Source organism: Bos indicus x Bos taurus, chromosome 7 (assembly GCF_003369695.1).
Source record: "Bos indicus x Bos taurus breed Angus x Brahman F1 hybrid chromosome 7, Bos_hybrid_MaternalHap_v2.0, whole genome shotgun sequence".
Lineage (NCBI taxonomy): Eukaryota > Metazoa > Chordata > Mammalia > Artiodactyla > Bovidae > Bos > Bos indicus x Bos taurus.
Window position 1 is genome coordinate 94,481,228 of NC_040082.1, and position 25,343 is coordinate 94,506,570.

At 42.6% G+C, this 25,343-nt stretch overlaps 2 protein-coding genes across 5 annotated transcripts in view; both read left to right on the forward strand.

Moving 5' to 3' along the window:
• INSR (insulin receptor) overlaps positions 1-6,621 on the forward strand; it is a 146,125-nt gene extending 139,504 nt beyond the window's left edge. For 3 of the 4 annotated variants that reach the window (XM_027547623.1, XM_027547625.1, XM_027547624.1), the window contains one exon: positions 1,630-2,517. In XM_027547623.1, coding sequence (XP_027403424.1) covers positions 1,630-1,984 — 355 coding nt within the window. In that variant the 3' untranslated portion in view covers positions 1,985-2,517. Of the gene's footprint in view, positions 1-1,629 lie in introns of all 4 variants that reach the window. The other variant, XM_027547622.1, reaches the window with a different exon arrangement.
• Positions 6,622-18,624: 12,003 nt separating this feature from the next.
• On the forward strand, positions 18,625-19,194 carry LOC113896342 (putative methyl-CpG-binding domain protein 3-like 3). The gene has a single exon (XM_027548566.1). It carries the CDS (start codon positions 18,625-18,627, stop codon positions 19,192-19,194), a length of 570 nt encoding a protein of 189 aa, XP_027404367.1.
• The last annotated feature ends 6,149 nt before the right edge of the window (positions 19,195-25,343 follow it).

Sequence of the window (25,343 nt, forward strand, 5' to 3'; positions counted from 1 at the left end):
ATATTGTTGGGTGTTTTCTACCTTTCTACAATAAGCATTTACTATGCAGTGCTTATTGCATGTAATATTTCTTTACCAGTGTTTCTGCAAAAAAAAAAAAAAAGTTTGCCTTCCTGAAAAAAATGCATGGAAGAAGGCCATTTTGATGCTTCATCCTCACAAGAATAAGAGATCAGTTTAGAAAACCTAATTTGAAGAAATCTCACATGTAAAAAAGTATGAAGCAGAATTCCTTGGAAACTCTGAGCAAAATATTTCTAAACATTGCTCCATGAAGTTTCTTTCCTGGCTGTCAGGAGGAAATTAGTGCCCCTAGGGTGGGGGCCTGCCAATTTTTCCTCTAAAGGGCCATATCGTATTTCCAGCTTTGTGGGCCTGGCAGTTCTCTGCCTTGCAGTTCAAATCAGCTGGGGACAATGCATAATTGAATGGGTGTAGCTACGTGCCAATAAAACTTTATTTACAAAAACACTTGGAGGACCAGATTTGGTCCACGGGATGAAGTTTGTCAACTCCTGCCCTGAAAGAAGTTACAATAGTGAGAGGAAGAGGTAAAATGGAAATCCTGAGCCCCTGGGTCCTATCCTAAGTAAAGTCAGAGTCCCCTGCCCCCTCCTCTCCTCCCCTTCTCCAGAGAGTGGGGACTGGGCTTGCAGAACACCTGCTCAGAGCTGGCCCTCTATGGTGGGTCCACCCAGCTGCCCTCATTCTGAGCAACAATGTGTATATAAAATGATGAACCCACAGAAATAGACCTACAGACACAGAAAACAGACTTACGGTTACCAAAGGGGAAAGGAGGGGGGAGGGATAAAATAAGAGCTTGGGGTTAATAGATTCACAGTACTGAATACAAAATAGAAAAACAAGGACCTACTGTATAACACAGGGAACTATATTCAATATTTTGTAATAACCTATAAGGGAAAAGAATCTGAAAAACAGTTATATATATATATATATATATATATATATATATACATACATATATATGGACTTGACCAACATGTTTGTTTCCATAACATCTTACAGAAAAATCTGAACGAACTTTTTGACTAACCCAATATATCTGAGGGTTTCCCTGGTGGCTCAGTGGTAGAGAATCTGCCTGCCAACGCAGGAGATGTAGGTTCGACCCCTGGGTCTGGAAGATTCCCTGAAGGAGGCAATGGCAGCCCACTCCAGTATTCTTGCCTGGAGAAGTGGATGGACAGCGGAGTCTGGGGGGCTGTAGTTGTGGGGTCCTAAAGAGTTGGACATGACTTAACGACTGAACAACAACAGCAACAAAAATATATATCTGAATCCCTTTGCTGTACATCTGAAACTAACACAACATCGTAAATCAACTCTAATTTAAAAAACAAACAAAAAAAGACGGACCTGATTGGTCTTCACCAAGTGGCAATATCAGGAGAGGCCCTTGTGGATCTTGTTTGGGAAACCCTTGGCTCTCTTTTTGAAACCATCTTTCACGCCCTTAGAATGGTTGTTTCTGCTTGACCCTCCTGAGGTCAGCACTTGTCCGCGTGGGTGTGTGTGCACCGCAGGCGCGGGGTCGGGGAAGGAGGGCCGCTTGGCGGGGACCCCCGGGGCCTCACCCTCCACGTGCCCCTCTCTGTCCCGCAGCACCGACCTGATGCGGATGTGCTGGCAGTTCAACCCCAAGATGCGTCCAACCTTCCTGGAGATCGTGGACCTGCTCAAGGACGACCTGCACCCCAGCTTTCCCGAAGTGTCCTTCTTCCACAGCGAGGAGAACAAGGCGCCCGAGAGCGAGGAGCTGGAAATGGAGTTTGAGGACATGGAGAGCGTGCCCCTGGACCGGGCCTCGCACGCGCAGAGAGAGGAGGCCGGGGGCCGGGATGGAGGGTCGGCGCTGGGGCTAAAGCGAAACTATGACGAGCACATCCCCTACACCCACATGAACGGGGGCAAGAAAAACGGACGGATTCTGACTTTGCCCCGGTCAAATCCTTCCTAACAACCCCTGCTAGTGGGGGAAGGGTTCCTGTCTACACTTCCCTCTGGTTCGAAGGCCTCCAGAAAACTCAGGATTTCCACCTAACTCTGCCACAGTGTCAAACGGAGCTCAGAGATCACGACTATCCATTTCAGTTCCTTTTCTGACTTCAAACGCAGTGGTTCCATTGCCTATTTGACTTGTCATCTGAGCACTTAACTGTGAACCTGGATGGGGAGGGGGTTTCCACGGCTGCTGTCCTTTTGGGCCACCGAGGTTTCAAGCCCAGATGTTATTATTATTATTATTATTTTCCCTAGTAGTTTAAAAGAAAGCATCTATTTTTACAAAGTTTTTTTTTTTTTTTTTTGCTGGTGTCTGAGCTACAGTATAAAACATAAATCTTGTTTATGAAACAAAAGTTAGAAAGAAACAAACCCAGTTCTAGTAGAATTCCAAGCTTTACAGAGTGGGCTTCAGGAAAGTATTTTTTCATCCAGGGTGAAGGATTGTTTTTTGTTTTTTTCCTTCACAAAACCAGTTCCTCAAATTGACCAATAGCTGCTGCTTTTGTATTTTGGATATGGGTCTGCAGTCCTGGTGTGTGGTTCATGTATGCACTTATGTGTGTGTGTGTGTGTGTATGCGCGCGTGTGCAAATCATGTGTGCTGAGTGGACACTTTGGGGATCAGCCCACGAAGGTTCAGCTCTCCTGGAGTATGTGAGCCCTGCTTCCTCCACCCCCGACCCCTTCCTTCTTATCTACTGGGAGACTGTGCCCTCAACAAATTTTTCTGTCCCAGATGGAGCCTCAGGATTCTACTCTCCCTTAACTTTGGTGAAAAATGTTTTCTGGGAGCCATGGGAGTCATTTGGAGTGATAATGGATCTTTTCAAGACCAAACAAAGCCAGGACATAGAAAAGATTTTAAAAAAGAAGAAGAAAAGAAAAACAAGAACTGAGATGATGAAGAGTTTTGAGAATATATTTGTAACATATTTAATTTTTAAAAAGAATCTCCAGTATCAGCCTCATAAATTATTGACCATTTCCTGGGGTGGGAGGTAGGGCGTATGGGTTTGTCTGCCTGTGTGGGGCAGGAGGGGCCAGGCACCGGTGGCCTTTTGCTTGGTCTTCAAGGCATCCATTTTTTTTGGGACTAAAGCCACGTTAGCTGCTAATCCTCTGGACATTGTGGTGAGGCCACACTGAGCGTGTGGGCGATGGGGTTTGATGGATGGTTTGGTTTCTGCTCTGAAAAGCTGAGCCCTGCCTTCAAACACACTTGTGGCTCCTGGATCTTCTGGTTCTCTGTGTGTACCTCTCAAGCTTCCTCAGCGGGATGTCCATGTCCCACAGGGATTGTGCAAATTTGGCACCATTAGATCTCAAAGTGGGACAGCACGGATGGACTTTGAAAACACTAGCAATATGAAGACGTGCCTGTCGGTCCCCTCCGCCCTCAGGGCATCCGACCATCCTCAGAACTGAGCTCCCAGAAGCTGCTCTGCGCCCAGTGACCTCAACTGGACCAGGTGTGAAGCCTGAGCTGAATTCTCAGGTACTTAACGATCGTGCAGTTCCTGAGAGTCAAGTCCAGAGGAGAAACCGCTAAGGACCTTCACACTACGGAGAGCATGAGAATGGGCGTGATGCCACAGCTGCTTCCCTTCTGGGGGAAGAATGACTGCTGCTCAAATACAGAACATGATGGACTCATTGCCATAGTTCATCCGAATCATCACCCACAGGTTATCTCTCGAGTGCATTTTCTCACGAGTCTAAGACTGCTTTCCTCCTCTTCTCAAGAACTGTGGGCTTCAAAACACCTGGGATGCCATGGTGACCTCCGAACCTTCTCAGTTCTTGATGAAGAACACAGGTAGACACGCATCCCAGTTGCCTCTGGCTATCTTATTTATACGATTTCAGAAATGACAGCATGTCAGAATATTTCCAGGGAGCCTCAGTGATTGGGTACAAGGAGCACAGAAATTATTTTCGCCAAATTTATTTTGTACATAGACGAGGATCTGTATGTAAGTTAAAAAGGAACGAAACACGTAGATCTAGGTATTTTGTTCTTTTCGTAGTAAATTTGTAGTGGCCATATACTACGGTAGCAGCAATTTTCACATTTTTCTAATTCAGAAAGGTTTTCTTATATTAGGGGAAAATTATTTATTTTAATATATAAAAATCACTGTAAAAAATCACTTTCATAAGAAATGGAGAGCATGTAAAAAAAAATTTTTTTTTCAAAGAAAAATAAACAGGTGAATGTGGGGTAATGATTTTTTTTTCCCAGCACAGTCTACCTCAGTGTATTGTTAGGATGTGGTTCAATAATGGACATCTTTGAGACTTCAGAATTCTGTCTGGATCCGATCTGAATCAGGGAAGATTCGTATCAGCTGATTCCGAATGTCAGGGACCAGTAAGAATTTTGAGGGAGGGAGTGGGGCTGAAGTACGGCTTTCATGTGAGCACAGATCCTTTTCCTGGCTGATAATATTCACCTCTGAATTTAATCTTCCTTTTTTGTTGTTGTTGTTGTTTGATCCTCCATCTATTGACACCATGGCCCTCAAGAATGAAGCAAGTTTCAGGCCATCACGATGTATCTGATGTATCCAGTTCTGAGCTACCCTTAGCTGATGAGGGAAGCTGCCGTGTTGAGACACAGACAGTCTTTGATCCAGCCAGCATGCTCCTTTCCCCTTAGAATCTCTGTGGTGCATGAGCATCTAGGTGCCCTAGGCTCTCCATGGTTTATTTCCACTCTTTTTAGGCTGAGATGCTTTGGGTGGGGGACATATCATTATCTTGGGAACTTTACACACAAGCACTCAATGCAGTGTCTGTTTTTATTCTCTAAGTGGGAAGGGAGATATTGAGAATCTCAACCCTAAACCCACCGAGAGGCTGAACACATTTTTTTAGCAACAAAACCTTGGACCCTCTCATTTTGGTTTGGTTGACTTCAAGCTGATACGGTTTGACCTTAGGGACTTTGACAACCCATGTGTAAGCCTGGATGGAGCCAGCAGAAATGCTGTCGTACGCACCAGACCTCACTGCCCTTCCTAAACCTGTAGGCACCACCCCAGCAGAGTCACCTTTCTCCACTTGCCCTGGAGAGGTACTGTAAAGTGCTGGGCCTGCCCTTTGTGAATGGAATTTCCCTGACTTCATTTAGCTATCTCTGCTGCTGCAGTGAAAGATCAAGCAGGCTTGGATCACAGCCTCCTTTTGCATCAGATAATGTGGACTCTGTCAAAACAGAATTCAGTCCTCAAAATGGATGTCCTGGAGGATTGTAGTGATGATTATTTAAAAAAAAGCAACAAAGCCAGCTTTGGTTGAATTTTTTGTTGTTTGTTTTTAAAGGTGTCTCATTATTTTAAAAACCCCTTTTTGTATGTGTGGCAAAATCAACATATAGTAGTTCCTCCCTGGATCAGTGATGTCAAACGCACGTCTGGAAACGTTTGTATTCTGGGAGCTGTCCTGGGTGCTTTTCTGTCCTTTTAAGCTAGTAAGAAGCGAGAAGTGTTGCTGGTTCTCTGGCTAGATGTTGAGCACAACTGAAAGGAAATGTGGGAATTGATGCGAAGGTCTGCACAAACAACCCTGAGACCACTGGAGACTGCCTCCAATTGCTGGGCAGATCTCCATCTCTCCAACCAGAGCAGATGGTCTGCCGTGAAATGTGCTTGTTGGGTTGGGAGGTGTTTATCTGGAACAGCCATAAGGTTGATCAGTGGGCAGGGTTTGGCCCGTGCTCTCCATCTGGGTACATGAGTGGATGTGCTGTAGTCCCCCAAATGACAATCTTTTTCTTCTTTGTGGTGGGTAGAGGGGGTTCGAGTGCCACTTGACAAACAGGTGATTCAGAAATGATGATTTTGTTCGGAGTAGGGGGATGGGGTTGCGCTGATCATATATATATGAATGATGCCCATAGAATGATATCCCTTCAGAAAACCTTCTGGAATGTTCTTGAGAATATTGATCTACACCAGAATTGAGGTTGGGAATAGAAAGTACAGATGGGCATTTGTTCTTTAAAAGACAGTAAGGAATGCAATGGACATTCCAAGGCTGTACCTGGAGGTGAATGTTTCCTTAGGGGTCCCCCAGAGACAGAGGGAACCAATGGCTTCTTGAGCTCACTGTCATCTTCTTATACCAGTCAAGGTCCAGAACCAGGCTCTGGTCACATTTTTATTTGGGTTTGGGCCCTAAAAATCCTTGTTAAAACTCAAATCAGGAACCCAGGGCTCTTGGTCCCATTTGAGAAGAAAGGAAACAGTATTCCCTCCCCCACCCCCAAAGCGAGTGTGTCCACACATATTCAGGAATGGCTCGTCTACTCTCTACCTTGTGTGCCTGGCGGGGTGGGGGCAGGGGTCCAAGCCCTGCCTGTCAGCAGCAGACACCTCCTGTGCCTCGGCTTATGCGGAAATCAACTCAGAGACACAAGACCCACTGAAAGCTCAATTCTTATATTTTTCAATGTTTTCCTACAAGAACCAAGTAGCACCATATACAGAATATGCCTTTTTTTTTTTTGAATATCAAAATTGCTCTGCATGTAAAATATGGGATAATTACCTGTTTATATGAAAATTCGGAATAAATTATCTGAGAATACTCTTGTTCCTGTGTGGTGTCCAAGCCAGGACTTGTGAACTGTGTTAAGCCGAATCCCTGGGGTGTTGTGGGTATTTGTTATGAGAGGAGACAAATCCCTAGGGTCTTCGTAACAGTGAATCAGGAGGTTAAATATTTTTGCCATCAGGGTAAGTGATAATCCACTGATCCATACCTGTACAGTTGAATCAACCCTTTACATACCGAGCTATTTCTATCCTAGTTGGTAAGGACCTGCCACCTCAGGGACCCCAAGCCTCCCCAGGTTCGAAACGCTAACCCTAAGAATACCAGGGAACCCCAAGATCTTGCTCCATTCCACCATGCTGGAGGCTTAGATGCAGAGTAGCTGGCCAGTGCAGTGTTTGCCACTGGCCCAAAAGAAGTCACACAGAGGAGCCCAGAGTCAGCCTCAGGGGAGGGAGGTCTGTCTGAGGGTTTCGGTTGAGGGTGTGAGTGAGAGTCAGTCCAGCAACAATCACCCACACTTCTCACTTTACCCTTCAATGATTGAGGATGATAGACCTTGCTTCATCTGACCATCTGTGTGACTATGTGTGTGTGGGCGTGCACGCTCAATCATGTCCAACTCTTTGCAGTCCCATGAACTGTAGCCTGCTAGGCTCCTCTGTCCATAGGATTTTCCAGGTAAGAGTACTGGAGTGGGTTGCCATTTCCTTCCCCATGGGATCTTCCCAACCCAGTGTCTCCTGCATTGGCAAGTGGATTCTTTACAACTGAGCCACTGGGGAAGCCATATGACCATAGTGAAGATCAAATAAGGTAATATTTATCCCCCATACCCCTCCAGGTTCCTCACCACCAAGAAACTGATGCCACTGCTAGGTAGTAGCCTGAATTGTGCCTCCCTGGGTTTGTGAAATTCAATAGAAGCCTCTTGGGAAAGGGAAAATGTTTTTCTCCCCAGGAGAGGATCTCAAAGATGCTTCAGTCTTGAGTGAGAAGCTGGGCGGGTGGTATCTTCTCAGAGGGGCCACTCAGACTCCTCGAACCCATGGCCAAGAGACGACTGCAGCTTTGGGTCCCTGGGACCCTGGCTCCAACTCAAATGTGAGCAGCATGACAGATGAGATAGTTGTCACAAGCAAGAGGAAGCATATGGAAGCTTTGGTATCTCCAAACTTCTTGCAGGAGGGAAGTGATGGGGCTTCCCTGGTGACTCAGTGGTAAAGAATCCACTTGCCACTGCAAGAGAGGCGGATTTAATCCCTGATCCAGGAGGAGCTCACAGGGTGCAGAGCAGCTAAGCCCGTGCACTGCAACTATTGAGCCTGTACTCTAGAGCCCAGGAGCTGCAGCTGCTGATTCCACTCACCCTAGAGCCGGTGCTCAGCAGCGAAGGAAGCCACCGCAATGAGAAGCGCGCACAGTGCAACTGGGCAGTAGCCTGCACTCACTGCAGCTAGAACAAAGCCCGCACAGAGGTGGAGACCCATAATGGCCCCAAATAAAATAAATAAATAAATTTTCGAAAAGACTATCCAGGAGACTTCCTAGAGGAGGCGGCATCCCAATGGGATGCTGAACTACAAATTAAAAAAAAAGAGGAATGTGATACTCTTAGCATGGATGACACTGTTGGTTGTGGCCTACACTCTGTGTGATGAGATCCAGATTTTCTAGCTGTGGATCTCCAACCTCCTGGGTGCTGCTGACTCATCCCCTGGGGTATGGTTCTACCCTCCCACCCCATGAAGCTGACTGTTCTGCCTGAGATTGGGTCCTCAAGGTGACTCACCCAGAATCTTCAATCTCACCTACCTCTAGAAGCCCTTGTTATAATCAGAGACTCACAGGAGGCCACTTTGGCTGACACCAGGCTGCACCACCCAGACCACCTCTTCAGAAGCTACCAGGGAGGTTGTCTGCTGGGGCTTGCAGTGAAGTCGTTCAGTTGTGTCCTACTCTTTGCAACCCCATGGACTGTAGCCTGCCAGGCTCCTCTGTCCATGGGATTTTCTAGGCAAGAGTACTGGGGCTCACAACTGAGTCCTTTTTGCCAGAACTTTCCAAGGCTTAAGGGAGCTGCTTGGTCCAACATTATGTCCCCTCCCTAGGAGAAGCCACATTTGATGACTGGCCAGGGATACAAATGCCTGACCCTTGTGCCTAAATACAAGTTGAGGGTTCAGTTGTGTCCCCCACTGCCTAAAAGAGATTATCTCCAAGTCCTAATCTCCAGCACCTTAGAATGTGAGCTTATTTGAAAATTACATTGTAGATGTAATTTGTTCAGGTTTAAGGTGAGGCATCTTGGAGTAGGCTGGGTCCCTAATCTGATACGATGATGGCCCTTATAAAAGGGGGAAAATTGGACACAGACACACACACATACACACACACACGGAGAGCGCCTTGTGAAGATGAAGACAGGAACTGGGGAGAAGAGTCTGCAAGCCAAGGAATGCCAAAACCACCAGCAAACTGCCTTCAGGAGGAACCAGCTTGGCAGACACCTTGATCTTCAACTTGCAGCCTCAAAACATAAAACAGAAACAATATTGTAACAAACTCAATAAAGACTTAAAAAATGATCCACATCAAAAAAGTCTTTTAAAAAGGTAAGATAAAATACAAACAGATAAAAGTTCTTTGTGGCTACAACCCTGGAGTCCTTTTAGTCTCTTATTCCCACAGACTTGCTGGGGCTCCTCCAAGGTCTCCTCACCTCCACTGCATCTGAACTGACTGTCAGGACAGAAAATGATTCTAGTTCCTGTCCTCTGGAACATTCAGCTGGTCAGCACTCCTTGGCGTCTAGTTGTGTGGTTGTTACACCGCTAAGTTGTATCCGACTCTTTCTGATCCCATGAACTACAGCACACCAGGCTTCTCTGCCCTTCTTTAGCTCCTGGAGTTTGTTCAGATTCATGTCCGTTGAGTGGGTGCTACCATCCAACCATCTCATCCTCTGCTGTCCCCTTCTCCTTTTGCCTTCAAGCTTTCCCAGCATCAGGGTCTTTTCCAATGAGTCGGTTCTTCACATCAAGTGGCCAAAGTATTGGAACTTCAGCATCAGTCCTTCCAGTGAATATTCATGGGTGATTTCCTTTAGGATTGACTGATTTGATCTCCTTGCAGTCCAAGGAACTTTCAAGAGTCTTCTCCAGCACCATAAATCAAAGCCATCAATTCTTCAGTGCCCAGTCTTCATTATGGTCCAACTCTCACATCCATACATGATGTTTGGAGCATAAACCAAAATTTTTTTTCTGCTTGGCTTCAGTCTCACTGTCTCCTTGTTTTCTCTGTGAGGTTGAGACATATTTTTGAGCTTTCTTTTTAGATGCAAAATGGAATGTGACATTTGGACAAAATGTTGGACCAAGACTGCTACCCATTGAAGCTACCCATCAGCTCATTTGAAGTCTCCTCTCCCTTCCTTGGAAAAATGTATCCCCAATTGTAAACTGTATCACAATCATCTAGAGGGTTTTGAAAATTCAGATGGCTCGACCTCAACCCAAGTGATCTGGGATGGGGATGGAGAATTTTCATTTCTAAAAGGTTCCCAGGTGATGTTGATGACACTATTACAGGCACCACACATTGAGAACAGGATTCTGGAACATCACCAAGCTGATGTGAGACAAGGACAGAAAGCTGAAGGTCATTAACCAGTGTCAAATCCACACCAGTTCATATAACAAACTATTCAAACACTAAAGCTTTACTTTCTGAAACATTTGAAACGGATCCACTAAACTATACTTATGCAAATATATCACTTTTTAAGTGATAAACTGCAATAAAAGAGCAATTTATTGGGATCCCAAACTTTGTCTCCATAACCCAATCACAAGATGTTAGTTACTATCAATGGTTTAAAATACAAACCTAATCAGTCACCTTACATTTATTTATTAAGATTTTTTTAATGTGGACCATTTTTTAAAGTCTTTATTGAATTTGTTACAATGTTGCTTTTGAACTGTGGTGTTGGAGAAGACTTGAGAGTCCCTTGGACTGCAAGGACAGCCAACTGTCAATCCTAAAAGAAGTCAACCCTGAACATTCACCAGAAGCACTGATGCTAAAGCTGAAGCTCCAATATTTCGGCCACCTGTTGCAAAGAGTTGACTCATGGGAAAAGACCCTGGTGCTGGGAAAGATTGAAGGTGGGAGGAAAAGGGGACGACAGAGGATGAGATGGTTGGATGGCATCACCAACTCAATGGACATGAGTTTGAATAGGCTCTGGGAGTTGGTGATGGACAGGGCAGCCTGGCGTGCTGCAGTCCATGGGGTCACAAAGAGTCAGACACAACTGAGGACTTAACCGAACTGAACAATGTTGCTTCTGTTTTAGCTTTCGGTTTTGGGGCCACGAGGCATGTGGGATCTTAGCTCCCTGAAAGAAAGTAAAGTGAAAGTGTTAGTCGCTCAGTTGTATCCAACTCTCTGTGACCCTATGCACTGTAGCCCTCCAGGCTCCTCTGTCCATGTGATTCTCCATGGAAGGATGCTGGAGTGGATTGCCATTCTCCTCCCCAGGGGATCTTCCCAAACCAGGTATTGAATCTGTATTTCCTGTATGTCAGGCAGATTCTTTGTCACTGAGCCACCCAGGGATCAAACCCTCACCCCCTGCATTGGAAGCATGGTTTTAACAAAAACCACCAGGGAAATCCTTATCACCTTACTTTTAATTCTTCAGTTCTGTCTTCAGCAGATATTTATCCTGTTGCCCTATCATAATTAATACTGTACTTCCCTTTTCATTCCCCAATATGTCCCAGTTGAGAGGGAAAATTATTTGATCTCCTTTTTTATAGAACATACATTATGTGCAAACTCTGAAGTAAAATCTGTGATCCAGAAATAAACAGATTTATTGCCCCGTTGTCATTACTTTGTTGACAAAGGTTCAACTAGATGAAGCTATGGTTTTTCCAGTGGTCATGTACAGATGTGAGAGTTGGACTATAAAGAAAGCTGAGCGCTGAAGAATTGATGCTTTTGTTGGAGAAGACTCTTAAGAGTCCCTTGGACTGCAAGGAAATCAAACCAGTCAATTCTAAAGGAAATCAGTCCTGAGTATTCATTGGAAGGACTGATGCTGAAGCTGAAACTCCAATACTTTGGCCACCTGATGCAAAGAATCAACTCATTGGAAAAGCCCCTGATGCTGGAAAAAATTGAAGGCAGAAGGAGAAGGGGACAACAGAGGATGAGATGGCATCACCAACTCAATGGACATGAGTTTGAGCAAGCTCCAGGAGGTGGTGATGGACAGGGAGGCCTGGTGTGCTGCAGTCCACGGAGTCACAAAGAGTCAGACATGACTTAGCAATTGAACTGAACTGATTGCCCCTGTTGATGTTACTCTAACCAAGGGGAAAGAGTTATGAAAAGCACACATTATGAAAAGAATTTATAACATGTTATATAGAAAGGGCAGAGGGAGATGAGGGTGTCAGAGGATGAGATGGCTGGATGGCATCACCGATGCAATGGACATAACAAACTTTGGGAGATGGTGAGGGACAGGGAGGCCTGGTGTGCTGCAGTCCATGGGGTCGCAAGGAGTCAGACATGACTGGGCAACTGAACAGCAACAACAATTTAGAAATAACTTCCATGAGAATACACAAGGTTTTCTCCAGCCAACACCAATAGAAATAGAACAACATGTCCTGTGTAACTTTAAATTTGGTAGAACACACAGTGAGGAAAGCCAACACAAATAGAGGAAACTTTTTTAAACTCTCTAATTTAACCAAGGAAATTTAATGTTATCATTCCAAAATGTAGCCCCATATGCTGGAGAGGGTGTGGAGATAAGGGAACCCTCTTACACTGTTGGTAGGAATGCAAACTAGTACAGCCACTATGGAGAACAGTGTGGAGATTCCTTAAAAAACTGGAAATAGAACTGCCTTATGATCCAGCAACCCCACTGCTGGGCATACACACTGAGGAAACCAGAAGGGAAAGAGACACGTGTACCCCAATGTTCATCGCAGCACTGTTTATAATAGCCAGGACATGGAAGCAACCTAGATGTCCATCAGCAGATGAATGGATAAGAAAGCTGTGGTACATATACACAATGGAGTATTACTCAGCCATTAAAAAGAATACATTTGAATCAGTTCTAATGAGGTGGATGAAACTGGAGCCTATTATACAGAGTGAAGTAAGCCAGAAGGAAAAACATAAATACAGTATACTAACGCATATATATGGAATTTAGAAAGATGGTAACAATAACCCGGTGTACGAGACAGCAAAAGAGACACTGATGTATAGAACAGTCTTATGGACTCTGTGGGAGAGGGAGAGGGTGGGAAGATTTGGGAGAATGGCAATGAAACATGTAAAGTATCATGTAGGAAACGAGTTGCCAGTCCAGGTTCGATGCATGATGCTGGATGCTTGGGGCTGGTGCACTGGGACGGCCCAGAGGGATGGTATGGGGAGGGAGGAGGGAGGAGGGTTCGGGATGGGGAACACATGTATACCTGTGGCGGATTCATTTTGATATTTGGCAAAACTAATACAATTATGTAAAGTTTAAAAATAAAATAAAATTAGAAAAAAAAAAAAGAATCAAGCACAACATATCATTTTCTTCTTTCTGAATCCTGGTAGATCAGCAGTAAAGAATCTGCCTGCAATGCAGGAGCTGCAGAAGATGTGGGTTGGATCCCTGGGTTGGGAAGATCCCCTGGAGGAGGGCATAGCAACCCACTCCAGTATTCTTGCGTGGAGAATCCCATGGACAGAGATACCTGGCAGGATACAGTCCATAGGGTCAAAAAGAGTCAGAAACAACTGAAGCAACTTAGCACACACTTAGCAAGTGTGCATGCTCAGTCATTCCATTGTGTCCAACTCTTTGCAACCCTATGGATTGTAGCCTATCAGGCTCCTCTGTTCATGGGATTCTCCAGGCAAGAACACTGAAGTGGGTTGCCATTTCCTTCTCCAGATTTTAACATTACAGCCCATCTAGTTCAAAAGTTAAATTTGATCTGCAAAAAGATTTTATAAGGTTTCCAATTGTGAGAAAGATCCACACAAAGTATTTTTAAGCTTCTTTAATGGATTTTCTGTCCTAGAGTTTGACTCATCTTTCTAGTGCAGTTTTAGATTTTGTTTCATGACAGAATTTCTATGTTTACATAATGTTTTGATATACTCTATCAGCAACCCACTCCAGTAGTCTTGCCTGGAAAATTCCATGGACAGAAGAGCCTGGAGGGGTATAGTCCATGAAGTAGTAAACAGTCGGACATGATTCAGTGACTGGGCATGATTCAGTGTGCACACACACACATCAGATATATGAAACTCAAAATTTCTTCCTGCTCATACTTTCCACCCCTCCAACTTACTGGTGAATTTTGGTGAGCTTTGACTTCTAATATAGATTCATATGATGAAAGTTGAGATTTTTTATTATCTGAATTTAATTGTAGCAAAAGGAATAATTCCCTCCCCCCATTGTAAAACTGCTCTATCTTTATTTAAAAATAAAGCTACGGGGACTTCCCAAGTGGTCCAGTGGTTAACACAGGGGATGAGGTTTGGTCCCTGATCAGGAAACAAGGATCCCACAGGCCACAACGAAGGGGGCAAGAGTGCAACTAAGACCTGATGCAGCCAAATAATTAAATGAATCAATAAATGTAAAGAACAAATCAAAATAAAGCTATGTGTTTTATTTTTGTTAGAAGTGAAACTAAGCATTTAAGTGATTATGAAGATGTTGATTCCAGCAAAAGACTGGGTTAAAACTGCAAGACAGCTCAAGAGTATATATTCCAACAAAGCACAGTGTAAACAATACTGGAAAACTCCAAGACAGAGTTAAAAGAGAAGTGGAATGTGATTGAAGCAGGGAGCAGAGAGAGCCTGATGAGGAATTGATATCACAGTGAAAATATACACAAAGCATATTACAAACAGGTGAAAGACATCAACCCACACAATTAATTCAAAGGTCTTTAAGCAAAGAAAATACATGGGAAACAATAATGAGTTACACTGTGTCTAAAAATCAGAGTGAATATTAAAGATTTTAGAGAATACAAAGGTTAAATAAGCAAGAAAATGCTAACTGGGAATGTCTGAACATAAATAAGGTAGAAGTCAACAGAACACCATTTTTAAATGATCAAAAATCATATCAAGTCAGAATTCTATACCTAGCATCAGTATTGCCCCCAATAAAGATAATTTTAAAATCTTAGAGTGAAACATTTCATTGTTAGCAGTCTTGAATTAGACAGACTAGTAGAGTGAATTATGAAGTCCAAAGGAAAATAATCTCAGATTGAAAACCAGGAATGCAGGAAGAAGTGAAGGGAAAAGGAAGGAATAATTTAGAAATAAATAAAAATGAATTTTGTCTTATAAAGCAATTCTAGAACTATCTCATGGAGATTAAAACACATGTAGAATTAAGATGCATGACAAAAGCAATAGAAAAAGCAGGTATATTGAAATGGAACTGAACGTGTTCTTAGGTATTAGTATTTGGGAGATGTAATAAAAGCAATTAACTGTATTATTCTATATTAAATAAATGATTCAGAATTTGACCACTAAAGTAACTGCATATGTTTTGTATAAGATTGCAAGTAATAAGTTTATACAGGGAAAATGGAATAATCATCATCAGTGAAATAAAGAGAGTAAAGAGTCTGTTTCTGTTTTGGTCAAAGGGTAAAGATAAATCAGATTTACCAGTGATTAGGTGAGATGTAAGTGTACAGAACATTGAGTTCTTATTAATGACTCTGTAATATAGACTTCAAAGACTTGTTAGCAGATTTTTTTCAACATTCTTTTATTGATAAACATTTAAACAATCTGTAGTTTTCTCTATGAAAACATAAGTTGTATGGAAATTTTAGCTTATGGAAATGTCCATAACTATTTTTATAGAAGGTATCCATAAAAAAAGAAACATTAAAATGTTGAAAGTGAAAATAGCACTCCATTCACAAATTTAATTTTTCATATAGGATTTCATATTATTCAATAGAATCTAGTATTACCAGTAGCCCCAAATTGTTGTGTTTGGGGATAAAGACTCAAGACTCTCTCAAGTCCTTTTGATTTGAGACTTAAGGTGTGTCCTCTGGATTGGATTGTCCCCTGATTGGGTTGTCCACTCTCTTACCCTATAAAAAGGAGAATCAGAGGCAGAAGTTACTGCACTTCGTAGCCAGCTACAGGCTGTCTGCATCTGTCTGCATCTCAGGAGTGGTCAGAGGAAGCTCTGGAAGATCTTGGAAGATGGGGAAACCTCAACTGGACAAATTTCCAAGCCATCCTCTTCTGGTAAGTGTGGAATCCATATTGACGGCAAGAGGATCTATTAAGATGCTTTTTTTTTTCTTGTGTAAAATCTAAGTTAGAAGAATTTAGTTCTTAAAACAAGATACATTCCTTATTGAAAGTTATTTCCCAAGGGTTAATGTTTCTTAAGAAATATTCAATATTTTATATAGTTTTGTATATGAAGCTTTCTTGGGATAATGAAAAGTGTGGGGTTTTTTTTTAACCAAAATCCTTGGGTAGTAAAAGTAGTATTTGGCCCTAGAGTAGCTAAATCTTTCTCCTCTGTGGACAATTCTTTGCCCACAAAGTGTTTGGTCTTTTTTGCCTCTTTTCCTTTTTTTCTTTAAATTTCTGTTCTCTGCTTCAAATAGACCTTCCCCAATCTCTTTGTCATCCATCATAGTAGTTAATTTATTTTTCCTATTCTCCCTCCTTACTTCTCGTCCTCCTTGCTCTTTCTCTCTCTGTCTCTCTGTTGGCCTTATTGCCTACCATAGCACTTAATTACACTTAACACTATTATTACACATTCCTTAGTCTATAGCCCTCTTCTCTCAACAAGAGTGACATAATCTGGGTTAAGTCAAATTCCAAGTTGTGAGTTTTAGTACACAACTCAGCATATAATGGCTGCTATATAAATAGGCAGTTCAAGTCATTTTTCTATCAAACATTCCTTTATATCTTGACTAATGCAAGGGCCAGCACTAATAATAACAATGGGAATAAAATCAGCTTTATGGTTTCTTTTTTAAAAGTCTTCAGAAGACAGAAATGTGAGATTTAAAAAGAAAGGTGGGCTAATGAGGTTTACAGTTTAAACAGATTAGTGTGAAGAGTCTTAATCTCAGTGACAATTGATTCTACTCTAGCATGAAAGAGATTAATTTATTTTACAACTGTAGTCATGTGAATTTGTTAGAAAAATTTGTTCAGTGTTTTTTGGAATCGGCATAACATCTCTAAAACGAAGACATCTGAGCACCTTGGAAAGCCAAAACAATAAGTGACTATATCCATGGATCTATGAAATTTCTCTTTATCTTTTCTTCACTGAGTACCCAACTTAGTGAGAAAAGCAATTGAAAAGAAGTAGATAATACTACACATAAATAAATTAAAAAAATTTTTAATTAGCAGAGACAATGTGAGATAAATTTTGATATGGCATCAGGAAAGGTCATTCTGTGGAAATGGCATTTTGTAGATTAAATGAAAGGTAGCCAAGAATTCAAAAGTTGCGAATCTTCAAGTGGATTCAGGAAGGCAAATGGATGGCTAATTGGTGTAAAAGTATGGGGTGGTAGGGCTTCCAGAATGCCATTCAAGGGTAGATGAGATATTAGTACCAATTAGTGAGTCTAGGGGACATTGAGATAAGGATGAATTATTTGGGAGAAATGATTGGTTCAGTGTGGGACCTGGTCACTGTGAGCTGAGTCATGAATGTTATCACTGATGTGGGTGGGCAGATGGATATTTGAGTTTCAGGGTTGAAGCCAGATCAGTGAATCTCTGAACATTTCTAGTTCATGAAGAATATTTGAAGCCAGGGAAATGTATGAGATTGCCTGGAAGAAGGTGTAGACGTAGAATAGATGTGACAGCAGGACCAATTTCTAAGAGCATTGATCATTAAGTGAAATAGGAGAGAGAGGAACAGGAGGAGGGGAGGAAGGGGGTAAAAAGGACTGTCTATGGCAGGGACCGGGGAGCCTGGTGGGCTGCCCTCTATGGGGCCGCACAGAGTCAGACACAACTGAAGCGACTGAGCAGCAACAGCAGGAGCATGGTGGGAAAAAAAAAAATGAACTTTATGAAAATACCCCAATGCTGGGAAAGACTGAGGCATGAGGAGAAGGGGACAACAGAGAATGAGATGGTTGGATGGCATCACCCACTCGATGGACTTGAATTTGAGCAAGCTCTGGAAGTTGGTGATGGACAGGGAAGCCTAGTGTGCTGCAGTTCATGGGGCCATGGAGTATCGGACATGACTGAGTGACTGAACTGATGAAGAGAATATGGCTTTTCTAAGTTACTTTATGAGCAGGAGAATATTTGAGTGAAGATGGGACTTGGGTTTGAGAGCAAAGTATCTGAGGGTTGAGAGGCACTTGATCTCATTGGAGATGAGGCACTAAAGGAAAATAAAAACCAGGTGACTGTGTGTCTTAAAGCAAAGTGAAAAAGATATATCAAAAAGTTTAATGTCTTGGTAGTCAAAGAACCCTGTGATCTCTTTGTCCAGATGATGTTGGATTCAAGGACACCAGCATGTGTGTGATTGACAGTGACAGAGATGGGAAGAGGAAAAGATCCTCTAAGGATGAAAATCTGGAATTGGTACTGGGTGACGACCTGCAGCTTTCTGTCCTTGACTCCTATGTGCTTAATGTCCCAGGATTCAGTATGGTGTCTGTACTAGCAGCATTAGCAGCAGTTGAGAATGCTTAGAAATGTAATTTCTTGTCCCCACCCCAGACTTTCTTGCATTGACATTCGGAAATCTGAGTTCTATCAACCTTCTGAATAAATGTGATGCACAGAGGAATTTGAGACCCCATTTCTTCAGGGAGTTATCCATATGTGCTAAGAATATTCTCCATGACTTGCAGTTGTTTCATCCCCCATTTTATTCAAAATTTACATCTCATTTTGTTTTCAAAGAGGCTCAGAAGAAATATGATGCCTGAAGAGCTGGAGAAGAAAAGACAGGAGATTTTAGTCAAGGCCAAGCAGAGGCGTCGTGACAGATGTTTACTTCCTCTGAGGCTGACCAGCTGCATTTTCCAGAAGCCAGTCACAAGGATAACCTCTCATCCTGGCAATGTGGTCAAAAGACGTCCATGCGAGGAGACCCTGGAAAAGCCCCAGCAAGCCTTTGCATTCCGGAGACTGCAGGGACTCCAAGTCTACAGCCCTGAAGGAGAACCTTTCAGGACCATGGACAGCGCAAACGTTTCCGGACTCATTGTCCAGCGTGGTGCCGGTGAATCCCTGGGTCGTGCTGGTGCCTGGTCTCTGCACACTAGCTCTGAGCCCATCATTGCCCAGTCTTCAGATGGGGCAGAGCTCAACCCAAGGTTGGGGCTTTTTCTCCCACACGCCCTCTGCAGACGACCAGTAACAGTTGCAGATATTCGCCGACAGTCTCGGAAAGTGAAGAGAGCAAGGGAGAGATTGATTATGGCCTTGAGGGCAGACGGGCTTGCCAGGGAGGCAAAGAGAGCCAGGAGCCAGAAAAAATGTTCCTGAGAACTGAAGGAAAAATAGGAGACGATTATCCTGAGAAAGTTGAATGGTGTGGTCCCTGGGAAGTGGTTCATGGTGGGGTGTGGGGGGCCACAGCCCCCCATTCTACTTGCCGCTTTTACTGTCAACCCTGTTTCTGGACTATGATGCTTTGTTACATTAACTTTGTACTCTATTAAAGTCTTGGTGGACAAAAACGAAAAGCGTAACTTTTTTTTTAATGGGAGAGATTGGGTTTCATGTGACAAGAGAAAAGATTTTTGCATATCTTTGTACACCTCCATTTCTGTATGTCAGAATTTCTTTACTGAATTCTACAGAGGTAATCTAGCCTGGGGAATTATTTAGTGTTTTTAGTTATAATATTTTCTTGCATTAATTACACTTAAACAAGAAATAATCTATTCTAAAGAGGTTATTTTCTAATATTAAAAATTAATGCTATAAAATCTTATTAAGCTGGCTTTTACTTCTTGTTTTAATATGAGTTGTCTCCTTTTTTTTTCATTCTTGTGCCAAATGTTAAATCAGACAGAAGACATTTTAATGTAAATCAATTAGTACTTATGCTATATATTACATCCTTGTCTGTTACCTAAATCTTAAGTGGGTATTTTTTTAAAGAATGTGATTTTTTTTAATGTTATTTATATGTTTATTTTCTTTTTAGCTGTTCTAGGGCACTGGGTTTTCTATTGCTGCCAGTTGGCTTTCTCTAGTTGTGGAGAGCAGGGGCTACTCTCTGGTTGCAGTGCATGGGTTTCTCATTCCAGTGACTTCTCTTGTGGCAGAGCAAGGGCTCTAGATGCATGATTTCAATGGTTCTGGTACTGGGGCTTAGTTGCTTCACAGCACGTGAAATCTTCCCAGATCAGGGATCAAACTCCTGTCCCCTGAATTGGCAGGTAGATTTTAACCACTGGACCACCATGGAATCCTAAGTGGGTATTTTGAAAAATTATTTTTGACCTCTGATTCTTAAGAAGGAACACGTTCTTTGGAAACATTTTCTTCTGAAAATGACTTGCCAGCAAGCTTGTTGCCCTGACCCAGAAATCGGTCCTGAGTCCCTGAAATTTGTCCACACCACAGGGTTATGCACATCATTTGTTAGTAAAGAATGACATCATTGCTTATTCAATAAACAATTCATTTTTACTTATAAACACTTCATTCAATAAACATCATAATTATTTCCACTGAATCCATAGAAGGTGGAATAAAGATGTCATGCTACAGAAGCCCAAGGGGGACAGTATCAAGAAGGAAGAGAATGACATTTTCTGAACTTCCTTGTACAATTTTGATAAAGTTGTTTTATCAGTGGTGGAGAGGGAATGCTGATGTGGCTCAGACCATAAATAATCTGCCTGCAATACAGGAGACGCCGGTTCAATCCCTGGATCCAAAAGATCCCCTGGAGAGAGGAATGGCAACCGACTCCAGTATTCTTGCCTGGAGAATTCCACGGATGGAGGAGCCTGGCAAACTACAGTCCATGGGGTCATAAAGAGTCAGACACAACTGAAATGACAAAAACACACAAAGAGTAACCAAGAAACAGGAAAACAGTAAATAGAGGTGAGCAGTTATGCCTCCTGACAACAGGCTCTGGATTTAACTTAGTAATAAGTCCCTTCTAGAGCCCAGAGCTTTGATGTGGGTCTTAAGCCTCCCCAAACGCACTAAGGCAGATTCCAACTCTTCAGTGTGAACCAATCTGCATATTCTAACCCCTTTTTGTTCTGGGACTGGAGTGTCACATGACCCTTTCTGATCCAATAGGAACCAGGCACTTGACCCTCTAGGGAACAGGAGGTGGATCCACGTTTATGCCTGGTTCTTATCTGCCAGTCCTGGGGTCTGGGAAATGGAGCCATGTGAGGTCACCATGTAGGGAGGGCTGTCTGGGTTTGGGGCCACCTGGGAGCATTACATTTAAGGGTGAGCATGGAGAATGGTCAGGATGAGACCTGCCTCCCTCCCACCTATATCTGTACCTGGACATAATTTACTCCCCCACAAGAAGTGTGTGTGTGTGTGTGTGTGTGTTAGTTGCTCAGTCCTGTCCGACTCTTTGCGATCCCATGGACTGTAGCCCGCCAGCCTCCTCCATCTCCGGGATTCTCAAGGCAAGAAAACTGGAGAGGGCTGTCATTCCCTTCTCCAGGGCATCTTCCCAAAGCCACCAGGAAGTCCTCCCACGAGAAGGGACACATGTATATGTCTGGCTGAGTCACTCTGCTGTGCACCTGAAATGATCACAGCATTGTTAATCGGCTATACTCTAATAAAAAATAAAGTTAAGAAAAAAAAAAGGATGGTTTTGAAGTATTATATAAGCACATACAAATTTTAAAATTAATTTTATTTATTGTATCTTATCTATTAATTACTAAATGTGAAATGGATAGAGAGACTCACCTTTGACTCAGTATTCCAAGATATTAATAATAATAATTTACTCTCCACATCCAGTTAACAGAAACTAATTTCTTTCCTCTTATGGTCTGTTAAATTATTTTATCTTAGGTTAATATACATGCCTGTGTGCTCAGTCACTTCAGTCATGTCAGACTTTTTTGTGATCCTGGAGAATGTAGTCTGCCAGGCTCCTCTGTCAACGGGATTCTCCATGCAAGAATACTGGAGTGGCTGTTATTCTCTTCTCCAGGGAATCTTCTCAAAGCCACTAGGAAGCCCTCCCATAAGAAAGGATACCTGTGTATGTATGGCTGATTTGCTCTGCTGTGCACCTTAAACTATCTCAACATTGTTTAAAAAATGAAAAAGTTAAAAGAATTAAAGGATGGTTTTGAATTATTATATAAGCAGATTCAATTTTAAAAATTAATTTTATTTATTATATTCTATCTATTATTAAATATGAAGGGGATGGGGAGACTCACTCACGCTCTACTCAGTATTCCAAGATAATAATGATTTTACTCCCCACATCCAGTTAACAGGAACTAAGCTCATTCCTCTTCTTATGTTATTTTATCTTGGGATAATATGCATGCATGCGTGCTCAGTCACTTCAGTTTAGTTCAGTTCAGTCACTCAGTCGTGTCCGACTCTCTGCAACCCCATGAATCACAGCACGCCAGGCCTCCCTGTCCATCACCATCTCCCAGAGTTCACTTAAATTCAGTTGTGTCCAACTCTTTGTGACCCTACGGACTGTAGCCCACCAGGCTCCTCTGTCCATGGGACTTTCCAGGCAAGGATACTGGAGTGAGTTGCCATGCCCTCTTCCAGAGGCTCTTCCCAAGCCAGGCATTGAACTTGCATCTCCTGCGCTGCAGGTGAATTCTTTAACGCTGAGCCACCGGGGAAGCCTTAGGTTAATATAGGTTCTGTTAAATTATTTTATCCTAAGGTCTGGAGAAGGGATGGAGAATTTTCATTTCTAAGAAGTTTCCAGGGATGTACAGCACCACACGCTGAGAAGGGGATTCTGGGACATCATGAAGCCCACATGAGACAGATACAGAAAGATGAAGGTCATTCAGTTCAGTTCAGTTCAGTCGCTCAGTCGTGTCTAACTCTTTGTGACCCCATGAATTGCAGCACGCCAGGCCTCCCTGTCCATCACCAACTCCCAGAGTTCACTCAGACTCATGTCCATCGAGTCAGTGATGCCATCCAGCCATCTCATCCTCTGTCATCCCCTTCTCCTCCTGCTCCCAATCCCTCCCAGCATCAGTCTTTTCCAATGAGTCAACGCTTCACATGAGGTGGCCCAAGTACTGGAGTTTCAGCTTTAGCATCAGTCCTTCCAAAGAACACCCACGGCTGATCTCCTTTAGAATGGACTGGTTGGATCTCCTTGCAGTCCAAGGGACTCTCTCAGTGCCAAATCCAGACCAATTTATTTAATAAACTATTCAAACACTGAACTTTAAATACTTAAGTACTGAAAATCCATTCACTTAACTACATTTATGCAAAAATGTCATCTTTTGAATGACAAACTGCAATAAATTAGCAGTGACAGCTGAGATTCTAAATCCTTTCTCCTTATAATCCAATCATTAGATTCTAATCACTATCACTTGTTTTGTGTATGTGTTACTTTCTGCAGTACAACAAAGTGAATCAGTTATTTTTATTCATTTTTTTCTGAACTCTCCCCCACCATAAGCTCTTCCCCTGCCCCCAGGAACTACATCACAAGGTTTATTATGCCAATGTGTTTGTGTTCACTTTTTTCTTTTTTTATGTTTTAAACTTTATTTTGTATTGCCGATTAACAATATTGTAATAGTTTAAGGTGCACAGCAAAGGAACTAAGCCATACATATACATGTATCCATTTTCCCCAAACTCCCTCCCATCCAGGTTCCCACATAACACTGAGCAGGGTTCCCTGGGCTGTACATACAGTAAGTCTTTGTTCTCATCACTATGATCTGTTTTGTGTGTGAATGTTTCTTTCTGCTGTAAAACAAAATGAATCCGTTTTTTTTAATTTATTGGAGTACAGTTGGTATACAATTTTGTGTTACTTTCTGCTGTACAGCAAATCAGTTACACATGTACACATACCCACTCTTTTTTAGGTTCTTCTCCCATATAGGTCATCATTATAACCTGATGATCTGTTTTAAATGCAAATCTAATCACGTACTTCAACTGGGCAGGCCTTCATTTTTGTCTTCAGCAGATATTTATCCTGTTGCCCTGTCCTAATGATTAACACTACCCTCTTTATTCCCCAGTGTGTTCCAGCTTGGAGAGAAAATTCTTTGGTCACCCTATTTGCAAAGAATCTACTATGTGCAAAGCGATGGTATAAAAACTGTGATCCAGAAATAAACTAAACAGATTCACTGCCTCTGTTTGATTTAATCCTCATGAGAGGAAAGAGTTAATAAGTAGAGCAAAGAATTTATAACTTGTCATATAGAAGTAGAGAGAGAGTGCATGTATTAGAGTTAGTTTCAGCATGTGTGTCTATTCATTTTTAAATGTTTTAGTGTGTGTTCATGTACTTGGGTTGCCTGGAGGAGGGGGGGATTGTCTGTGAGGGAGGCTCCTAGGCATTGGAAAAGTTCCTCCAGGTGCACTTTCTTGGAACTTTATTAATGTGTATCAGTCAAGGTTCTCTAGAGAAACGGAACCAATAGGACATAAAGTCTACAGAAGAGGAGACGTATTTAGGAATCCACCCACATGGTTATAACAGTGAGAAATCCCATAATCTGCTATTTGCAACCTGGAGAAGCAGAAAAATCAGGGTTGGGACTTCCCTGGTGGTCCAGTGGTTAAGAATCTGCCTCAAAATGCAGGGGATGTAGATTGAACCCCTACTAAGATCCCACATGTTGAGAAGCAAATAAGCCCCTGAACCACAACTAGAGAGTCTGTGTGCCACAACGAAAGATCCCGCATCCTGCAACTAAGACTAAAACCTGACACAGACCATTAACTAAATAAGTAAATACCTTTTAAAAGTCAGTGGTAAATTTCAATCCAAGTCCGAAGGCCTGAGAACCAGGAGCTCTGAGTCCAAGGGAAGGAAAAGATGGACATTCCCACTCAGGAAGAGAGAGTGGATTCACCTTCCTTCACCATTTTTTCCATGTGGCCCTCAGCAGACTGAATAACACCCACCTACACTGAGGACAGTGGGTCACTTCACTTAGTCTACGGAATCAAATGCTGATCTGTTCCAGAAACATCCTCAGGAACACACCCAGAAGTAGTAATGAGCCAGCTATGTGGGCTGGTCAGCCTGTGGATAGGCGTCCATCCTGCCCCTGTCACTTGAACCCAGATGCTGGCATCCAAAATAAAGCAAACTTTCCCTTCCACCAACTGCGCCTCTTTATTGACTTTTGAGCAGTGAGCAGTTACAATTTAATGTATAAAATAAGCTACAAGAATGTATTGTACCAACAGGGACTATGACCAATACTTTTATAGAGTATAACTTTAAAAATTATGAATCACTCTACTGTATTATCTGCAAGTTATACAATATTATTCATCAACTATACTTCAAAATGGCTTCCCCGGTGGCTCAGATGGTAAAGAATCCGCCAGCAATGCGGGAGACTTGGGTTTGATCCCTGGATTGGGAAGATCCCCTGGAGAAGGAAATGGCAACCCACTCCAGTGTTCTTGCCTGGAGAATTCCCCATGAA